The 18,576-nt window shown below is 34.6% G+C and overlaps 2 protein-coding genes across 8 annotated transcripts in view; both read left to right on the top strand.

Annotated features, from left to right (window-relative positions):
* The window catches only part of LOC149773593 (uncharacterized), a 10,027-nt gene extending 5,106 nt beyond the window's left edge, over positions 1-4,921 (top strand). Inside the window, exons 3-4 of one of the 2 annotated variants that reach the window (XR_016417357.1) lie at positions 3,079-3,267; positions 3,963-4,921. Coding sequence is in view for 1 of the 2 variants with exons in the window: in XM_089946324.1 (XP_089802450.1) it covers positions 3,963-4,173 (211 nt within the window). In the remaining variant the exon portion in view is untranslated. The remainder of the gene's footprint in view (positions 1-3,078; positions 3,268-3,962) is intronic. The other variant, XM_089946324.1, reaches the window with a different exon arrangement.
* The window catches only part of LOC149773592 (mammalian ependymin-related protein 1-like), a 30,987-nt gene extending 17,400 nt beyond the window's left edge, over positions 1-13,587 (top strand). For all 6 annotated transcript variants that reach the window (XM_089946319.1, XM_089946320.1, XM_089946323.1 and 3 more), the window contains 3 exons: positions 12,067-12,234; positions 12,777-12,862; positions 13,380-13,587. In XM_089946319.1, the coding sequence (XP_089802445.1) occupies positions 12,067-12,234; positions 12,777-12,862; positions 13,380-13,439 (314 nt within the window). In that variant the 3' untranslated portion in view covers positions 13,440-13,587. The remainder of the gene's footprint in view (positions 1-12,066; positions 12,235-12,776; positions 12,863-13,379) is intronic.
* The last annotated feature ends 4,989 nt before the right edge of the window (positions 13,588-18,576 follow it).

The following is an 18,576-nucleotide window of genomic DNA, read 5'->3' on the forward strand; positions in this document are numbered from 1 at the left end:
ACTGGGCTAGGCCGGTAAATCAGCCATTCAACCGTGATGATATTGATTTTCGGGTGAGGGGCTGATATCACTAATTCATTAAAAGCTGCAATTATCTGTATTCAAACTTGACTGCACACATTGATGTATATTGTATACACTTACCGGTATTTATCGAGGCTGTGCAGTTACCGTCGGCTGAAGGGTTCTTTTGGTGACATATATATTTCATTTCCTGAGCAAATCATAGGTTTGGTGACTTATAAATCCACTTGGAATAGCACAAACATCTGTCATATTGCCATTTTGAATTTCGCGTTCGATATGGCTGTTACCAATTTGTCTAAAGTGTACGCGGGTTTGTTCCGGAATGATTTTCATGCAGCAAAATTGCATATTCTAATGAACAGGTGACATCATACCCACAACATCGTCCATCAGAATCAACACATATTTATGGGGTTGATTTATCGGACTATTAATGGGCTATACCAGCTCAGTTACATGCACATATACATTTCAGGATTTAATTTTTTAATGGTTTACCCCGGGGTGATAAAGATCAGCAAAGAAAAATTGGTATCATCGGCTGATCGGAAGCATTTTCTTTTGGCCTGAGACGGTCACCGACATTTTCAAAAATGAAAGTGACCGAAAAACCGCTGGAGGCTTCTGTCTATTTAAACCTGATTTCCCTTGACTATCCTATTTTTTTTTTGTATTAGCGTGGTTAAGGAGCACTTTTTTTTCCAGCTGATCCAGAATAGATTTTGTCTTGGCAGTTCAAGCACAAGACATGTCCAGTTTCCGCCAATTTCCGAATATATTCCGAAAACATTATGATCTTTTCCTTCTAGTCACCTCCATCTGAACGTATTATTTTACTGAGTGGTCAGTTAGTTGTATCCATCGATTTTCCTCTTTCAACAAATTTCAATTCCACAGAAGCCACGAATAGATCAGAGTGTGCGAGACATTCCTCGAAAAAGCATAATGAATGACTGAAACAAGTAACAATTCCCTCCCGCCCAAATAACTTCCAGTATGCTGTGTCTTAGTGTATTGTTACCTTCTTTCCTACTCAAATTACATACAGGAACAAATATTCCGATTTACAAAAACCAATAAAAAAAAGTCCGCCGGAAATTTTACCAACAACAAGGCAAGATTAATCTGCATTAAAAAAAACCGGATTTCTGACAATGAGTATCTTGAGTGTTGGATACTGAGTGAAGAGGATAATAATTATGGTTCTCGTATTCATTTTTAATTTATTATTTTGGTTCCATCAACAGTCATTCCACTGAAAACAATAATGTAACAAATGCAATGCTGATAAAGATCATTTTTAAAAAATGTGCAAGTAGGTAGACTCCCCACTGTATACTCTTCTTTATAAAAGAAAAAAAATACCATGAAGTTTGCCTTCTCTCTTTTACTTTAATTGTTTTCATTAGAAGAATAGGTTCCACTATATTGTGCAGGCTGAACTGGTATTCACAGCTATTTTTCTCCACTACTTTCCCCCACACATGTCACGACTGGTAAATCAGTACTTAGAGGACCAGTGATGACAATATATTTTGAAATTGTGATTAATCATGCTTTCTCTATACAGTTTGGGGTCGTCCATTTATTACATACGCATGAAGGGGGAGGTGGTTAACCCAAATGCACATGCTTGCGTATGGGAGGGGGGTGGGGGTGTCTACTGATAATGTACGCACGCATAGGAAACGGGGTAGTTGGTGAAACCTCGATACTAATTTGTCTAAAACTTAACCTGTTTGACTGGGTTCAGTCAGCGTTTTAATTTTAGTGGACACTAAACAAACTTTTTAAAGTTACGCAGCTTATTTCTTTGATGCAGCCAGTCATTCAACGTCGGTGGACTATCTGTTTTATTAAACACGTTAATATTATTAATCCTTGATCGTTTCTGCGTGGATTAAATATAGGCTATTCTATAGAATTGGGGGCGGGGCGGCAGTGTTTGCGTCAACGTACGTACGCAGACGCGGGGGTGGGTGGGTTAAAAAAGTACGCATGTGTACAGGGAGGAGAAACGGTCAGTCTTTGCCAGATTTTTACGTACGTACTAAATGGATGGCCCCTTTCCCCTTTATAACTATGTCCCATGTGCAATCCCTGTTAACACCCTCCTCCAGTCTATCCACTAAGCTCATTATGAATGCACATAGGAAAATTAAATTTTAAAAAACTTATAAAACTTGCCATGTTAATATAACTGATATTAATTGTGTATATAGCAAGAAAATGTAATGTATGTTTGCATTGAACCACATGTCTCTAGTGTAGAAATGATGGTATCTGCTAATAGTAATTTAGATGGATAAGTATAACAAAATATAAATTTTTAATAGCTTCTTACAATCCAGTAATCTACTGCAATAAACATAAAACAACTGGATGTCATTTTGAATCTTATGTTTCATTGTCATGAGTGTTATAGTCTTGTTCATATTTGTTCTGTTGTTTGAATGAATAGGTGGTCATTATACATATTACTTATTGTATGTACCTATATTACTTAGAATACAGTGAAAAACTGTACATTTTTTTAAACATTAATGGCTAAGTCGTTACCAATTTTGTCACATGAAGTAAAATTAAAAGTGCTCTTGGGTTGATAACCCACCCAATTCCTAAGTGAGCTGCCTTGATGTCTCCTTGGGAAAAGCACTTAGCTTTTGCTTTTTCAGTATGATAAAGCCAGTAGTGCTGAAGGTGTCGTTAAAATACCAGATAACTTATGGACAAGCAAATAAAAACAAAACAAAAACTACCCAGACCTGTCCTCAACAAACTTACTTGAAAGTGAACAGCAGTTTAAAATTTCTTAAGCTTGAAGTCTTGAGATCTTTTTGCTCAGTAGCCAGTTAGTTTTCCATCAAAATTTGTAACAGATTTAGTCTTGATCCTATTAAATAATTTGTATGTTCACTGAGAGAGAGAGAGAGAGAGAGAGAGAGAGAGAGAGAGAGAGAGAGAGAGAATGCGTAATTAAACAGTGGCATTTAACTTTAAAATGTATTTTATCATATATATTGCACTTACTGTTTCTTTTTTCTTCTGCAGTTTTTTTTATTGGGATCCACATCTAATTTACATCATATATTATGCACTACATATTTGATGTGACTGAAGAAGTTAATTATTGGGACCCACATGGCTATGTACCAGACCAGCTTAAATTGGAATAAAAAGTTTGGGGATCCTCGGATGGGAAAAAAATGTTCAGCCTCTACAAGTGGACAATTCTGTGAGGTATGCATTTGCTTTATGAACTGTGGCCTTACCCAGAGAGTAATGATCAAAACAGGCAGGGCCATAGAAAAGAAGCAACTGACTCTTGTTGATCTCTGTATGATCATATTTGGCAGCTATTGCAGGCTACACTGTATTCATAAACTGAACAAAGAGTAGTTTATAGAGTGGCAATTATTTCTGTGATAAAGCCTTTGGAATTTTAAGATTATTTCTGTTCTATGGTTTCTATAACATTATTATATAATTTTATCTGCCCTTTTTCAAAGTTGTCAAACAAAAGGAAAACGTGGTGGGGTTTTTTTTACACTAATCCAAGGATATCACAAACCATTTTTGGTTTTCGTGCAAGAATGCCAGTAGCTACGAACAAATTTAGGTGAGATTTCTGTCCTGTATTTTGAACAGATAAATGTAAACTGTTGCATCAGTATAGTGATATAATATTTTTGCTTGCAAAATAAGCTATATTTCATAATCCGTATCTTCTGATTTCTGTTAATATGTATTTTATCCATGTTTATACATCACCCAGTCTTGTAGGTATGTAGTCTATGAGAGGTAATCTACTTGCAGTGTCAGAGTATGTGGAACATTGAAGGAACATTGCTCTAATACTGAGTAATGGATCATTATGGGTTAGCATGAGCATATTTCTTACACAAGTTGAGAAAGGGATATTTTCTTTCAAACAGGCATCATCGATGCTACAACAAGGAAAGTGGCAGATGGTCCCTCCTTCCTTGCAAGGACAATAACACATCATACATCAAGGATCTTCTAAATAAAGGCCCTATCTCTCTACTTGGGAACAAGTCCTGTATGAGATGGACAGGAGAACGCAAGGAGGAGGATCCCAGAAGAATTAGTAAAAACCTGGCGCCTCAAGAACTGCCATCAACTTAAGTTTTTGTGTAAATCTTAACATTAGCTGCATACAACATGAAAATGTGCCTGCTATGACAGGTTATAATTTAAATGATATTTTGTAAATAACAGTTGTTGAAAACAAAGTATAACATCGCGTCTGCAATCACTGAAAACATTAGATATGGATTATATCTGACCTTGTTGCCCACACTGTCTATAGGGCAGAAATAGACTAGTGTTAAAAAATCTGAATGAAGTCATTTTGGTACGATGCAATAAAGAGATAATATTATATAAAGTTAGAAGAAGACAAAAAAGTAACTTTTATTCATTTGTATACAAATTCTTAAACACTGGAAAGTGTCAATGTTCATGCGAACCCATAGGGTAAGAAGTCAGTGCACTGTCCAAAAGCATCAGGATATTGTCACGTATCTACCAATCACAAAACAAGGAAATTGCATGTCTTTGTCCAGACCCCAGTCTGCCATGGCGCCACGGTATGAACTGGCTATAAGAAGCATGTCTACTGGCACTCATCAGATCGACCTCATCATCAAGGACAGGAATATTCCATCTAATAGACTGGCTATGGCAAAAACATTCCAACCCATTATTAGAACTTGAAAATCCTGAACAATTATTCGAATTTAATATGCTATTCCTAAAGTGTTTAAGAGTATAAATTAAACATATAATATAAATATGCAATTGTTCGACTTATATTCATGCTATGCCACAAGATTCCATTTTAAAATAAACATTGATCAATATGTGATTCAAACTGCACTAGTTTTTTATTTATTTTGATATGCGCATTGTGGGTTCCATCACACCTGGAACTGATATTAAGTATAGTTAATGTTACGAAGTGCACCTCCAATTATTGCTATGTATGCCCATATCACACATTAATATTTTTATTATATTTTAGGGGCCACTGAGTAGACAAGATGTTAAATAACCAATTTTGCCTACTTAGGTATTTTGACTTTGGGATGAGGTAATTTAATTTGAATACTTAATATCTTTTTACGAATTTGATGGGATTTGAAACCATTTTAGTTGAGGTCATCGGTTCTCCCTTAGAACATTTTGGCTCGCCTGATTTCTGATTAATTTGCTGTTAAAAAAACCAACCAGCTTGACAAGGGGGTTTTCTGGAAATGAATATTTGACCCTCATCATCATTCTGAAATTGTGTCTTAGTCTTTTATATAAAGGTAGTGAATACCTGAAGTATTATTCCTACCTTAAATATCTGTAGAGAAGACAGTCATTTCGTTCTATTCAATTATTGTGTCCAATTGAGAGGATTTAGTTATTTCAATAATTCATTGTAATTACAAGGTGCTCATAAACTTTAGTACTATTTAAAACCTGAATTCATTTAAAGACCTATGGGATCATATCCTTGTGATACATAAACTGTTAGCACAACATTATTCCAGGCTATTGGTACATCAGTACAATAAGTTTGAATTCATTTAAAGACCTATAGGATCATATCCTTGTGATACATAAACTGTTAGCACAACATTATTCCAGGCTATTGGTACATCAGTACAATAAGTTTGAATTCATTTAAAGACCAATAGGATCATATCCTTGTGATACATAAACTGTTAGCATAACATTATTCCAGGCTATTGGTACATCAGTACAATAAGTCTGAATTGATTTAAAGACCTATAGGATCATATCCTTGTGATACATAAACTGCTAGCATAACATTATTCCAGGCTATTGGTACATCAGTACAATAAGTTTGAATTCATTAAAAGACCTGTAGGATCATATCCTTGTGATACATAAACTGTTAGAATAACATTATTCCAGGCTATTGGTACATCAGTACAATAAGTTTGAATTCATTTAAAGACCTATAGGATCATATCCTTGTGATACATAAACTGTTAGCATAACATTATTCTAGGCTATTGGTACATCAGCACAATAAGTTTGAATTCATTTAAAGACCAATAGGATCATATCATTGTGATACATAAACTGTTAGCATAACATTATTCCAGGCTATTGGTACATCAGTACAATAAGTCTGAATTCATTTAAAGACCTATAGGATCATAACCTTGTGATACATAAACTGTTAGCACAACATTATTCCAGGCTATTGGTACATCAGTACAATAAGTCTGAATTCATTTAAAGACCTGTAGGATCATATCCTTGTGATACATAAACTGTTAGCATAACATTATTCCAGGCTATTGGTACATCAATACAATAAGTCTGAATTCATTTAAAGACCTGTAGGATCATATCCTTGTGATACATAAACTGTTAGCACAACATTATTCCAGGCTATTGGTACATCAGTACAGTAAGTCTGAATTCATTTAAAGACCTATAGGATCATATCCTTGTGATACATAAACTGTTAGCATAACATTATTCCAGGCTATTGGTACATCAGTACAGTAAGTCTGAATTCATTTAAAGACCTATAGGATCATATCCTTGTGATACATAAACTGTTAGCATAACATTATTCCAGGCTATTGGTACATCAGTACAATAAGTTTGAATTCATTTAAAGACCTGTAGGATCATATCCTTGTGATACATGAACTGTTAGCACAACATTATTCCAGGCTATTGGTACATCAGTACAATAAGTTTGAATTCATTTTGAACACCACTGGAACTCTTTTAGGCCGGTCTGGGAATTAATTCACAATACTGTAATTTTTTTTCTGCATTTTTACTTTCTGTTTTAGTCAAATAAATTACTTCTTAAATTTACAAAACTTGTTGGTTTTGGCTCTTTTTCTGTTACTTAGTGGAAGACCATAGAGTCGTAACAGTACTTTTTGAGCATGTTTATGAGTCGCATACCCAAAACATTGGATCAAATAGAATCCTCTGATTGCATATGAATATATTTATAAAACAAAAAGCTTATTATTCTATCATGATCATCGTAGATTTGTTCACCATAAGGCAGTACCTACATTGAAACCAGTTAGTGAAAAGAATCTACTAGATATGGATCAACTGTAAAAAAAATAGTCCTAAACATCTGCATATGCATGTATGTCTCATTGGATGGCTGATAATTTCAAACCTCATTTACAATGGTTGCAAGGAAATAGTCAAAGCATATGTCTCAGTTGGTCTCCGTAAAAGACCTTGAAAATTCGTTATGTTAAATGCCCTCTTTAGAATATTATGAACAGCTCATTAAGAGACAGTACAAATTCCACATAAAAGGTAACATATTCATTACCGGCAGAAGTGATATAAACAGCTGTCTCGTACAAGACACATTTGCTAGATCTGGGGCATCTCCCTACATTTTACACACATACTGTGTCTGGTGCTAGATGATAACCACCACACTGTCTTGAACCTGGCTCCAAGACATAACAGACAAGGCTGCGGTGTAACTGCTAAATCTGTAAGAAAAGATCACACAGCCTTTATATATTAAACATACAAAATCCCGGTATGAATGTGATAGAAAAATGCTTTAAAGCTAAAGTCACAATCCGATGGAAACTTCAACGTTTAAAACATCATGTAATTACACCAGGTATCAATCGTTGCAACTCCACCTTGGAAATAGATGATGTGATGGTAGCAAATGTTGTATTGTACAATTCGCTACCAAAGTTGTGTAATTTTGTGTCAAAATATATGCAGTACTTTTATTTTATCTTAATAGAGGAAATGTTTAACATTCATATGCAGCTGTTGTTACATGTGTGTAATATGCAGCTGTGCAACATATCCCTTATACAGTTATTCATTATCTTTCTGTGATACATATTGTGTACATGAAGCTGTAAGCTTAGGAACTCACATGCTTAAGGAATACATACAAGTTCGTGAGAGAAATAAAAAAATATCAAACCTTTCATTGCATCAAGTTAAAAAAAAATATTTCAGAAATCATTTGCAGTAATCGCGTGTTCAGAGGTGGAAAACTGAATGCACAGCAGCATGAGCAATTAAATTTGTTACCCAAATTATTATATTAAATATGAAGGAAATTTATGTTTCTTATACGCCTTCATGTTAATTTGAATTCTGTGAAGTAAGACATTTTAGAATTCTTTAAGTCCTGATGTGTATCATGATATTACATATGGAGTATTATCTTAACATATTTTGGGGTTTTCGAAATACTTAATGCATGCATCAAGTTTAAAAATGGTTTTTTGCATTGCTAAAGCAATAGCCCTACATTATTAAATACAGCGATTCACAATTTAAAAGGAGACCATGTTTGAACTTTTTAAAAATAGTAGCCTTTCATGATGAAGACAAAATAGATGATGACATTATTATATTTGGTGTAAGAAAAGTTTGCCATATTAATGAGGTGACCTCTGCATTTTGTATTGTATCTGATTCAGTGTGACTGGTCTTTATCAAATGACATGGGGTTGGGGGTTGGTTGAGTGTCTACCAAAAACTAAGCAGTTTAAACATGCACGTCTTGGTAAAATAGATAGACCTTCAGTTCGCTCATCATCTGCGGCTCAATCTCGAGATACGTTGCGATTAGTGCCCTTAGAGTGTGGTCTGTCTCTTGGGTTTTGGCAACGTCTGCTGGGGCTGTGCAGCAGGCCTATGCGCGAGTGACAGTCCCTATTGCAGTTGGTGCAGACGTACTGGGAAGTCTGAGTTGCTGTGGTTGCTGCCGCGCCCATTTTCTCTGCCACCATCTGGCTTCTCCTCACATCATTGAGTGCTATGCCCTTACGGACCGTCTGTATTCGGGTGCATTGGTTCTTGACCTGTACGTCCCAGCCGTCGGGTGAAATGTCGCCAGCCTTCAATTCACTAATATGTGCAAAACACTGCTGACATAAAGATATGTGAATATGTGCAAATTATCAAACACAAAAATGGACAAATTCACTTAAGTAGCTGAAGTGTTACTTTTCAAGACTATCAGTGGATTCGTTGTAACACTTTACAAAGTCCGTTAATTTAAATCATTCTCGTACAACAAACACTATTTAAAAATAGTCATGAAAACTAGTTCAAAATAAACTTCATTACTTCCTCTAACAATAGAAAGTAAATAGGAAAGGGATCAGAACCAAAAGCATATCGTAGGCTGTCAAGTGTCGAATTTTGAATTACTACAATACTCAACTTTAAAGTTGAATGCATTAAGCATTAAAATGTTATCGCATTTAAGCCAGAAAGGTCTTTGTGAATGGTCATTTCGACCTGTCTTCGTTCAACCCCCCCCCCCCCCCATGTCAGTGTAAAATTCAAAGGGGCAGCATTCCAACTCAGTGAAATTTACCGGGATATCTTAACATGGTCCTTAGAAAGTAAACATTTGAGCTACCAATCCTAATCGCTTGGTAGGAACCTATGTCCACTTATCATTTTTTCAAAGGAAAATTGTTACGCACTGTCATTCATAGATTCTGTGCTGTCTAAACCTGATGAAAGGAATTATTTCCTTGGGACAATTTAGGGACCGCTGCTGCCTAAGATTCAGCAGAATAAATTAAGGCGTATGCTTTAGAAGCAATCAAACTTAGTCGAAATTCTTTGGCCTGAAATTTCCTGAAAGAGAAGAGAGTCTTGACTCCGGGTAGGTATAAAAAGAATAGTGCTTTGCTTTGAAAGGGACCAGGTGGCCATCCTGTAAAAAGAAAGGTTTTAGTGTTATGACACACAAGTTCTGAAAGAGAACAGAAATAAGGTACGCAATTTTAGTTTCACGTACTATTGTATTATTTGATTGTTTGTTTTATGCAAATGTGTTTTCTATGACTAGGTTTCCATATTATGTATCGTTTATTCAATTTCATGGAAATGTATTGATGCTAGAGTTGTTACGCAATTTATTTTATTCATTTTCATTGAAATGTGTTGATGCTAGAGTTGTTATGCAATTTATTTTATTCAATTTCATGGAAAGTGGAAAGTGTTGATGCTAGAATTGTTATGCACTTTACATTTTACGTTTACAGTTATTAGACCATTGGTAGAATTGATTGCATGCGATTAAAATGTTCATATGCGTAGGATTTCACAGGGTTATGTGAAATAACTTTCTCTGTTTGTTGTGACGTTACAGACTATCATGAATTAACGATAATTACCTAATTATATCTGATTTTGCAATGTTTGAATAATCTTGTAAGTTAAGGATTGCTGTGAGTTACGATTTGTGAATTTCATGCAATAGTAATAGAATATGTAGTAGCATATGTAAAAGAATGCGGTAATATTCGATAGCCGCTCGCGTGGTAATTTAAGACCTGCCGCTGGCAGAGAGGTCAATGTCCTACCGTACTAAGTTAGAATTTAGGCAGTGTTTGGATAGCTAACATGCTCTGAGTAACGTGAGGGAATTTTATGTACGTCTAGTGAGTGGGGTATACAGACATTTAGGGATAATTTTGTCCTTAAAGGAACAGCTTTCTAGGAGAGAGACGGGACAGTCTGAAGACAAAAGTCGGAAGAAAAGAAGGACGAGGTCAGAATAAAATGACCAGGAAATCCTTGAATGGGCAAAGCATAGAACTTAGGAAGGATGAATTAGGAGACGTTGATATACGAACAAGAGAGGAAGGTGATGCAAATCAACCGTGGACACTGCGCTCTTTTCACCTCTCGTCATGATGATGAAATAAATCCAAATTGGACACTCCTATTAAGTTATATGGATATAATCTTACTTGAATTGGAATAGCCGTTATTAATTTGTTCAGATTAAATTTGTTATTTCCTTTGTCAAAGAGGGCTCGTATTGTCTTATTTCTTTCCAATATTCTCGCTCAGTTCTCTTGAAATTCGATTCTTCTTTCACTCCCGCTGGGCTATAATATCGAGGGAGGTCATCCTCTAGATAACACCAGCCAAATCCAATTAACCACCCCACTTCTAAGAGGGCGACGTTATATAGGCCTACTCGGTTTGGTAACGCGGTTGATTTATACATCAGCAGCTTCTGTGTGACAATTATTAGCTTATAATTATGCAAATTTAGGTTACCTTCATTCTTCCTGGAAGGATCTGCCGATTAATGCTGAGCGCGAGTTTCAGGACGAGACGGTATATCTAAGCGCTCGTATTTCATAATGAAAAAATCTACGTACCTTTATTAATTAAACCTTGTCTTTTACATAGTATTTGATCAATTATTTAACTATCTCAACACGATCATAAGAAAATTTACTCTCAACTGCACTATTGTGCTTTTAAATGCAGAAATAACCGAAACGTAAACAATAAAATCCTTATCGGTAAACTCAGTTATTGAATATTTTGCTTAAAGACGTTATGCTCTGAAAACTGCCGGATACGATCACTATGTGATAATTATACAGGACCCACCCCACCTCTAACACTATTCACTGTATCAACCCTCGCGAGAAATGTATTCAAAGGATATTAAAATATAAAAATATTTTCATTTTCATATGAAAACATTCAATAATTTTGCACCATACACAGCTTGAAGTATTATATGTAGGAGCTAAATATGCAAAAAGCTACTGTCCTAAATTTTCGTCAAATTTCGGAACTTCATTTTATCGACGTATTAATGCAACAGGTAACCGCATTAACACAGAATCGAACAAAACAATCAGTGCAAGTTGATGGCTTATGCATTCAACAATATAAAATGAAAAGAAAATCTGTTTTAGTTTTATAGCAGATATAGGGAAATATTTCATTGGTTAAGCGGACTAGTTTGCACGAGTGAGAATACAATGTTTCGACTTCACTCGTAAATTATTTCCTTATATCTATTCAAAACCGTAGATATACTCTCTTTAGTTAATTATTAAATCGCTCCATTGGTTAGGTATATATAGTAGCTAAGATAAATACCTTGTTCTTAGTTACTTGTAAGTAGCTGGCTAGTAAATTCGAAAGTCATTTATCAAGCTTGGAAGTCATCTATTATTCATTCATTCCCGACAGAAAATGCCACCCTTGTGGACAGGACGTATTTCGGCGCTGGGTCTGAGAATGTAGCGGTGAAAATATTCAGGTTCAATGTCAGAGGTCTCGAGACTTACTTGACGGTAACGGCAAACGATTGCATCCCTGTCATGGCGATCTCTTCAGGCACCCTTCCTTATGCACAAGGTGAATACTAATATTACAATTTTCCCATTTAACCGGCTAGGCGTACGTCATAGGTCCTATTCGTTCAATCCATATTATATCTCTGGACCGAGTAGTAACGTATACAACCGAACAGCACTAGGACAAGAAAAAAAAATGTAAATGTAATGTAACAAGTCAACAACTACGGAAGGTGATACCTATATTGAATGTTCAAAATGGGGAGCGATTTTTTAACCTAAATTCAGAGCAAATGTTTGTCGCTGATATTTAATATATCAAAAAGATCTATTTTTCTGGGTAATATTTGCTAAGTGTAAACATAAATATAACGAAAAGCATTTAAAATGTTAGCAAATTATATGATCAAGGTTAAAGCAGTCAAATTGTACTTTACACGAGAGAGAGAGAGAGAGAGAGAGAGAGAGAGAGAGAGAGAGAGAGAGAGAGAAAGAGAGAGAGAGAGAGAGAGAGAGAGAGTACACATTGTCCATAAATTCAACAGTGTTTTATTCGATTTTTTAAACAATCATGTTTTCATTTTTTTGTCTTCTAAATCTCAGTCATGAAAGTGTCGGAGTATTCTGGCATCACGGTGGGCGTGAAGGATCCATCTGTATTTAACATCCCCGCCATTTGTCTGTCATTGGTAAGTATGGGTTGCGGTCCTGACTCTTTACTTTCTTATTTTGCATTGAAAATATCAGTATGAAAGCTGAATTTTTGTTGTTGTTGCTGCAGTAAACTAACTTGTCACTTGAATAGTAGTGGAACAAGCACAATTACGTCTCACATTCACAAGAGTATGATATGTATGTCATGTATATTCACCACAATATTAACGTACTGACCATCCGTTCACCGTGTACGAAGATATATATATATATATATATATATATATATATATATATATATATATATATATATATATATATATATATATATATATATATATATATATATATATATAAAATCTAGTGCTAACATGTATAATACATTTTATTGTTATGCTTTTAAGATTTATCTCATTGCAGGAAATGTATATCTCTCTCTCTCTCTCTCTATCTCTCTCTCTCTCCCTCTCTCTCTCTCTCTCTCTCTCTCTCTCTCTCATTGGACTTTGAGTGTTTCGGAATATTAACACGTGACAATTAAACTCATTCCAGGATGATTCGACTGGATACTCTCCTAATATGAGCCGTTGGAGACGATATGTGATTCATTAGCAAATCATCTCCTTTGATATAACTAAAGTGCCTGTATTCAACCTCCCTAGATATTCTCCAAAGTAAAACTATTATATGTATGTTATGATCATATAAAACTGTTTTATGTATGTTCTGATTATAGAAATAAAGGAAAGTATTCACCCTTCTTTTTGTGCTTACTACTCGTCAGCATTATAAACCTATATACCTATGTATCATAGTTAGGTAGCTCCTGACATGTACCTTCAAAAGTGATATGTATAATTGTAGATACATATATCTTAAAATGATTTTAACGCAACTTATTGTGTGCATATGAAACATGGACTAAACGTGTAGAGAACAAATGTGTCCTTATTTGGAATTCACTACAGCAAAGAACCAAATTTCTGCTCAGCGTTGCTAGCTTAGCGTGTATAAACAGGAAACAAAATTAAAATTATCAAACCAATAACTAACCTATCAAATACATCTTAACTGTAATTATAACTAACTATACTAAGTTAATTTGAAAATGGTTGACTGTACTAATGAAGTACATTTATAAGAATTATATTTGTTTATTTTGATGGGGAAATAAAAGCATTTATATTTATCCACGTAATAATTGATCACTGCTGGAGAGATGATAAGTAAATTTAAATATGGATGTTGCAAGTCTGATGCATCAGGAAAATCAGAACTTAAAACTTGGTTTAACATGGTACTGCCTTAGCTAGTTACCTGTCATTGACTCATTATGATCATATCGGTCACCTCCCGTGGCATCATCGAATTACCTCCCCATGGTAGGTTTCACATAGCTTTAACAATGAATTCTGTTCTGCAAAATTGCTGAACAATACATAATGAAATAATTATTTTCACTTACTAACTTGTTTTTCAATAAAAGATTGTATTTTTTAATTCAATGCTCAATTGTTAGTAGTTGATTAACAAATCATTTTTTTCCTTAAAAATAAAATCATTTTAAAATTCACAAAATGCTCTTGCCCCAAGAACGTGAAATAAAGTATCTACCCTGGGGAGGCTATCCTAAAATATCTACGCTGGGGAGGCTATCTTAAAATATCTACGATGAGGAGGCTATCCTAAAATATCTACGATGGGGAGGCTATCCTAAAATATCTACGATGGGGAGGCTATCCCAAAATATCTACGATGGGGAGGCTATCCTTTGCCTGCACAGGAGGTCACTTATATTTTACGCAAATATGAAATAGTTGTGGAAAATGTTGAACGCAGCTTCAATTAGGATTAACTATCTGTCATTGTTTAATTGTTTAAGAGTTGAATCAATTATGTTTTATTTTTAAATTCTCTGATTTTGCTTCATACCACACATATTGGTGTTAATGCGCTCTGGTGGAGTTAGCTCATTTTATCGGGATAGATGAATCTGTCTAGATACTCTTGGTTTCATTACCCATGATGAATCTTGTACACGATGTATGATGAATTATTTATTTACCGAAAGGGTAGTACACCGCATTAAAGTCTCTTGGACAACAATTAATACTGTATCTTTAATTTTAGATTCCGGTGACTGGCAGAAAGATGCCCATATATGGGTTGATTTCGTTTCATTGCTGTTTTTCGGCTCAGTAATACTTAAAGTTTATTGGATTTAATTGCCTTACCCAGAGCACACCACGATAGCCAAACCACGCGTGATTTGTTCGGAGTCCAGCACGCTGACTTGTGATATTTCACTTCAGAACTGTAGACCTGACTATTTTATTTAAGAAGCTTCTAGCACAATCACGGAATATACGAAATTCGCGTTAGAGTTAAAGCTGCACGTTCATAGAATGTCTTTACCAAAATGTATTAATATGTGATTTTTGACGTACTTCCATCCTTCCGTATGCCACTAAAATCTATCCCGATTACCCAGTATGATTCAAGTTTGTAAACGGATCTCGATCCAGTCTTGTGAAACTACTTTCACATATTAAGCAATCGTCCTCTAGATATGTTCAACGGTCAAACTTAGGAATATTCTCACGTCTTTGGGCATCACAAATGCTTTTTGTAAAACCATACTTATGCACGTGTATATGGAGTCGAACGGACTGTAATTCAATATTTCCGTACGTCCTTGCAATTTCTTGGGTAAGATGTAACCGTACATTATATATTTCATTTAGAGATTGAGACATTTTTTATGACGGTCCGTTGATGACAGTCACTATTTTTTGTTGTTAGTAGAAATAGTTGCCAATGGGAGATTAATGAAACTAAATGTTGTTCTGCAAGATCACGTGTTTCTTCCAACACATAATATACCATGACAATTTATGTATCAGTATGTTCAACAATATCTTGATAATTTGTGTATCAGTATGTTGAAGATTATGTTGATAATTTATGTATCAGTATGTTCAAGATTATCTTGATAATTTATGTATCAGTATGTTCAAGATTATCTTGATAATTTATGTATTAGAATGTTCTAGATTATCTTGATAATTTATGTATCAGTATGTTCAAGATTATCTTGATAATTTATGTATTAGTATGTTCTAGATTATCTTGATAATTTATGTATTAGAATGTTCTAGATTATCTTGATAATTTATGTATCAGTATGTTCAAGATTATCTTGATAATTTATGTATCAGTATGTTCAAGATTATCTTGATAATTTATGTATTAGTATGTTCTAGATTAACGCACAGTAGATAGTACTCGAGCTACTGTATGTAAGGAATCTATATCTATCAACACGGAGATAGAGGATTTTCTCCAAATTTTGAAATTAAAAGTCTCTAGGACTACGCATGACTATTGGTTATAATTTTCAACTTAACTACTGCGATGTATCTTTTGTATGGAGAATAATGTCCTTAAGTCGGTTGATCATGAGAATTGTTTTCATTAAAATTCCAATGAATTTTTTTATTTTATTTTGGGGTTTTGCGGGGACGGGGACACTTCAGACCTAATAGTGGAGAATTCGTAAAAATTGACTTTCTCTTTTTCTCAGTGACTTTAGTGGTGCCACCCAGTCGAGGCAATTAGGAATAATATTACATTTTAGAGGGTCTGCAAGTTGAATCCCGATTCTAAACTGTCCATAATGAAGACAAGAAAACTCTCAGCATAGCAGGCAATTATGCTTTATAAAATCAAAGCAACATCCAGTATCTAAAATTACATAAGAAAATAAACAGGAAATAAGTCGACCGAAATAATTTTAATTAAACGTTACCAAGTTTATATTTTTCTAGAATTACTATATTTAAGGATGTTACACTATCTACAGGTGATCATGTGAATAAAGGGGGGGGGGGTGAGGAAGAGGGAAGTTATATTTATTTATTAGAAAAACTAAATTTGGATTCATATTACAAGAAATACAAAAATAAATTTTTCTAGAAGATCTTTTTATAAATATTGTATTGTCTAACGTGCCGGTAAAAATTAAGGGAGGTAACCCCGATAGTGAATGCAGTACTAGTAGCAGAATTATTTTGCATTGGGAAGGCGGAATCGTGAATGTCTACATAAAAAATTTGGCAGTCTAAATTCAAAGAATAAGCAAGACTTGCAGAAGCTGGACATTATTCAACGGGTTTCATAAATGTAATATTAAATTATTACCCATTAGAGATTCCTTTTATCACGCAGTTTTTTCCCCACTGGAAAACGTTTTGTGAGAAAGAAGAGCGGATAATTTCGGTCATTCTGACTAAAGCGTCGCACATTTAATTTGTTCTTGCGTAACAAATTGTCGCTAACGAGTTGAACATGTATTAACGTTTATAAAAATATAATAATACTATTTTGTTGCAAACTATAAATCAAAGAAGAAGTGTCCTCCCAGATAAACAGAACATTTTACACAGACAAAATCATTTTTCAACACCGCATGTCCAATGCTTATGATATCACATTGCTTGATACTGTACCGGTTAAAGTACAGTAGACCATCCATGTTTACCCTAAAGTGTCACTCTCACACCTAAACATTAGATTGATACGATATTCGTGTGAATGGAGGATTACTGGTTGCAGAAATTCTCATAGTTACTGTAATGCATTTGTGAATGGATATTTGCATTATTTGATTACGAACAGTAGACTACAGAAGACATCAACAAATCTCATTTTAGTCGGAATAACATTACATATTAACCCTGCAAAATATATTGTGGTTGGATGATGTTCTGTAAGTGGGAGACTGGTTTATGTCCACATTATTTTGTGAACAGAGGTGAGTTTATTGACTTCTATAAGTTAATAGTTAAACCAGGCTTGTATATAGGGTGTACTAAATATTACAGGTAAATAATTCACCCCTACCCCAACACCCACTATCAACTGATCAATACCCTTAGTTTTACTTGTTGTTATTCTTGTCTTGGGGTTTTATGCCGTTTTATCAAAGTATGCTATGCTATACCTGGCGTAAAGAGTACATGTGGTGGTAAATTCGCCATATTCGGAATGACGTGACCTATTTTCCAAATTCCCTTTGGGTAGTCGATTCATAAAATGGCGCCAAAATGTTCATCTTATTAGTAAATTGAAAAGGTTCCGTAAGGCGGGATAAAAAAGAAACGTTTCCCACGATCGCAGCCAATCAATTAAAGAGCATGTTGCGCAAGTTCACGGACTTACTTGGGCCAATCAGAAGTACATAAAGTGATGTGTTAACGTGTTGTAATATCAAAAATATTAAACTGCACACACTATATATAATGTGTACAGACTATTGATAAAATACATTGTGCGACGATGTTCATGGATGTACACAACACAGCTAACATACTCGACAAATGTAAGGCTTATCTATATTTTCAGTCTATTAAATAGACTTGTTTCCGACTAAAATTGTAAAGCAAATACTATGTAGTTATAAAAGCTTTCAAAAGACCATCAGAAGTATTTACAGAAATGAAAAAAAAAACAGATTTTCAGACACGCTTTTAAAAATATAGAAACAAACATTGAAGATAACAGCAAGAGGAAATTTAGTAGCTTCAGAATATCTAAGATTTGTAAAAGGAAATATATCATGCGTAAAATAATGGTGGATTTTAATCACCGTTGCAACAATTTTCATTTATAAGGATACTCTGAAGCAAAGTCTTCAATAGAAAACTCTAGACTGGTTTACCAGATGGATTCCACTTATTCTTAGTACCTA

The sequence above is a fragment of the Sinohyriopsis cumingii genome, unplaced genomic scaffold (genome assembly GCF_028554795.1).
Source record: "Sinohyriopsis cumingii isolate HCF-2022 unplaced genomic scaffold, ASM2855479v2 utg000624l, whole genome shotgun sequence".
Classification (NCBI taxonomy): Eukaryota; Metazoa; Mollusca; class Bivalvia; order Unionida; family Unionidae; genus Sinohyriopsis; species Sinohyriopsis cumingii.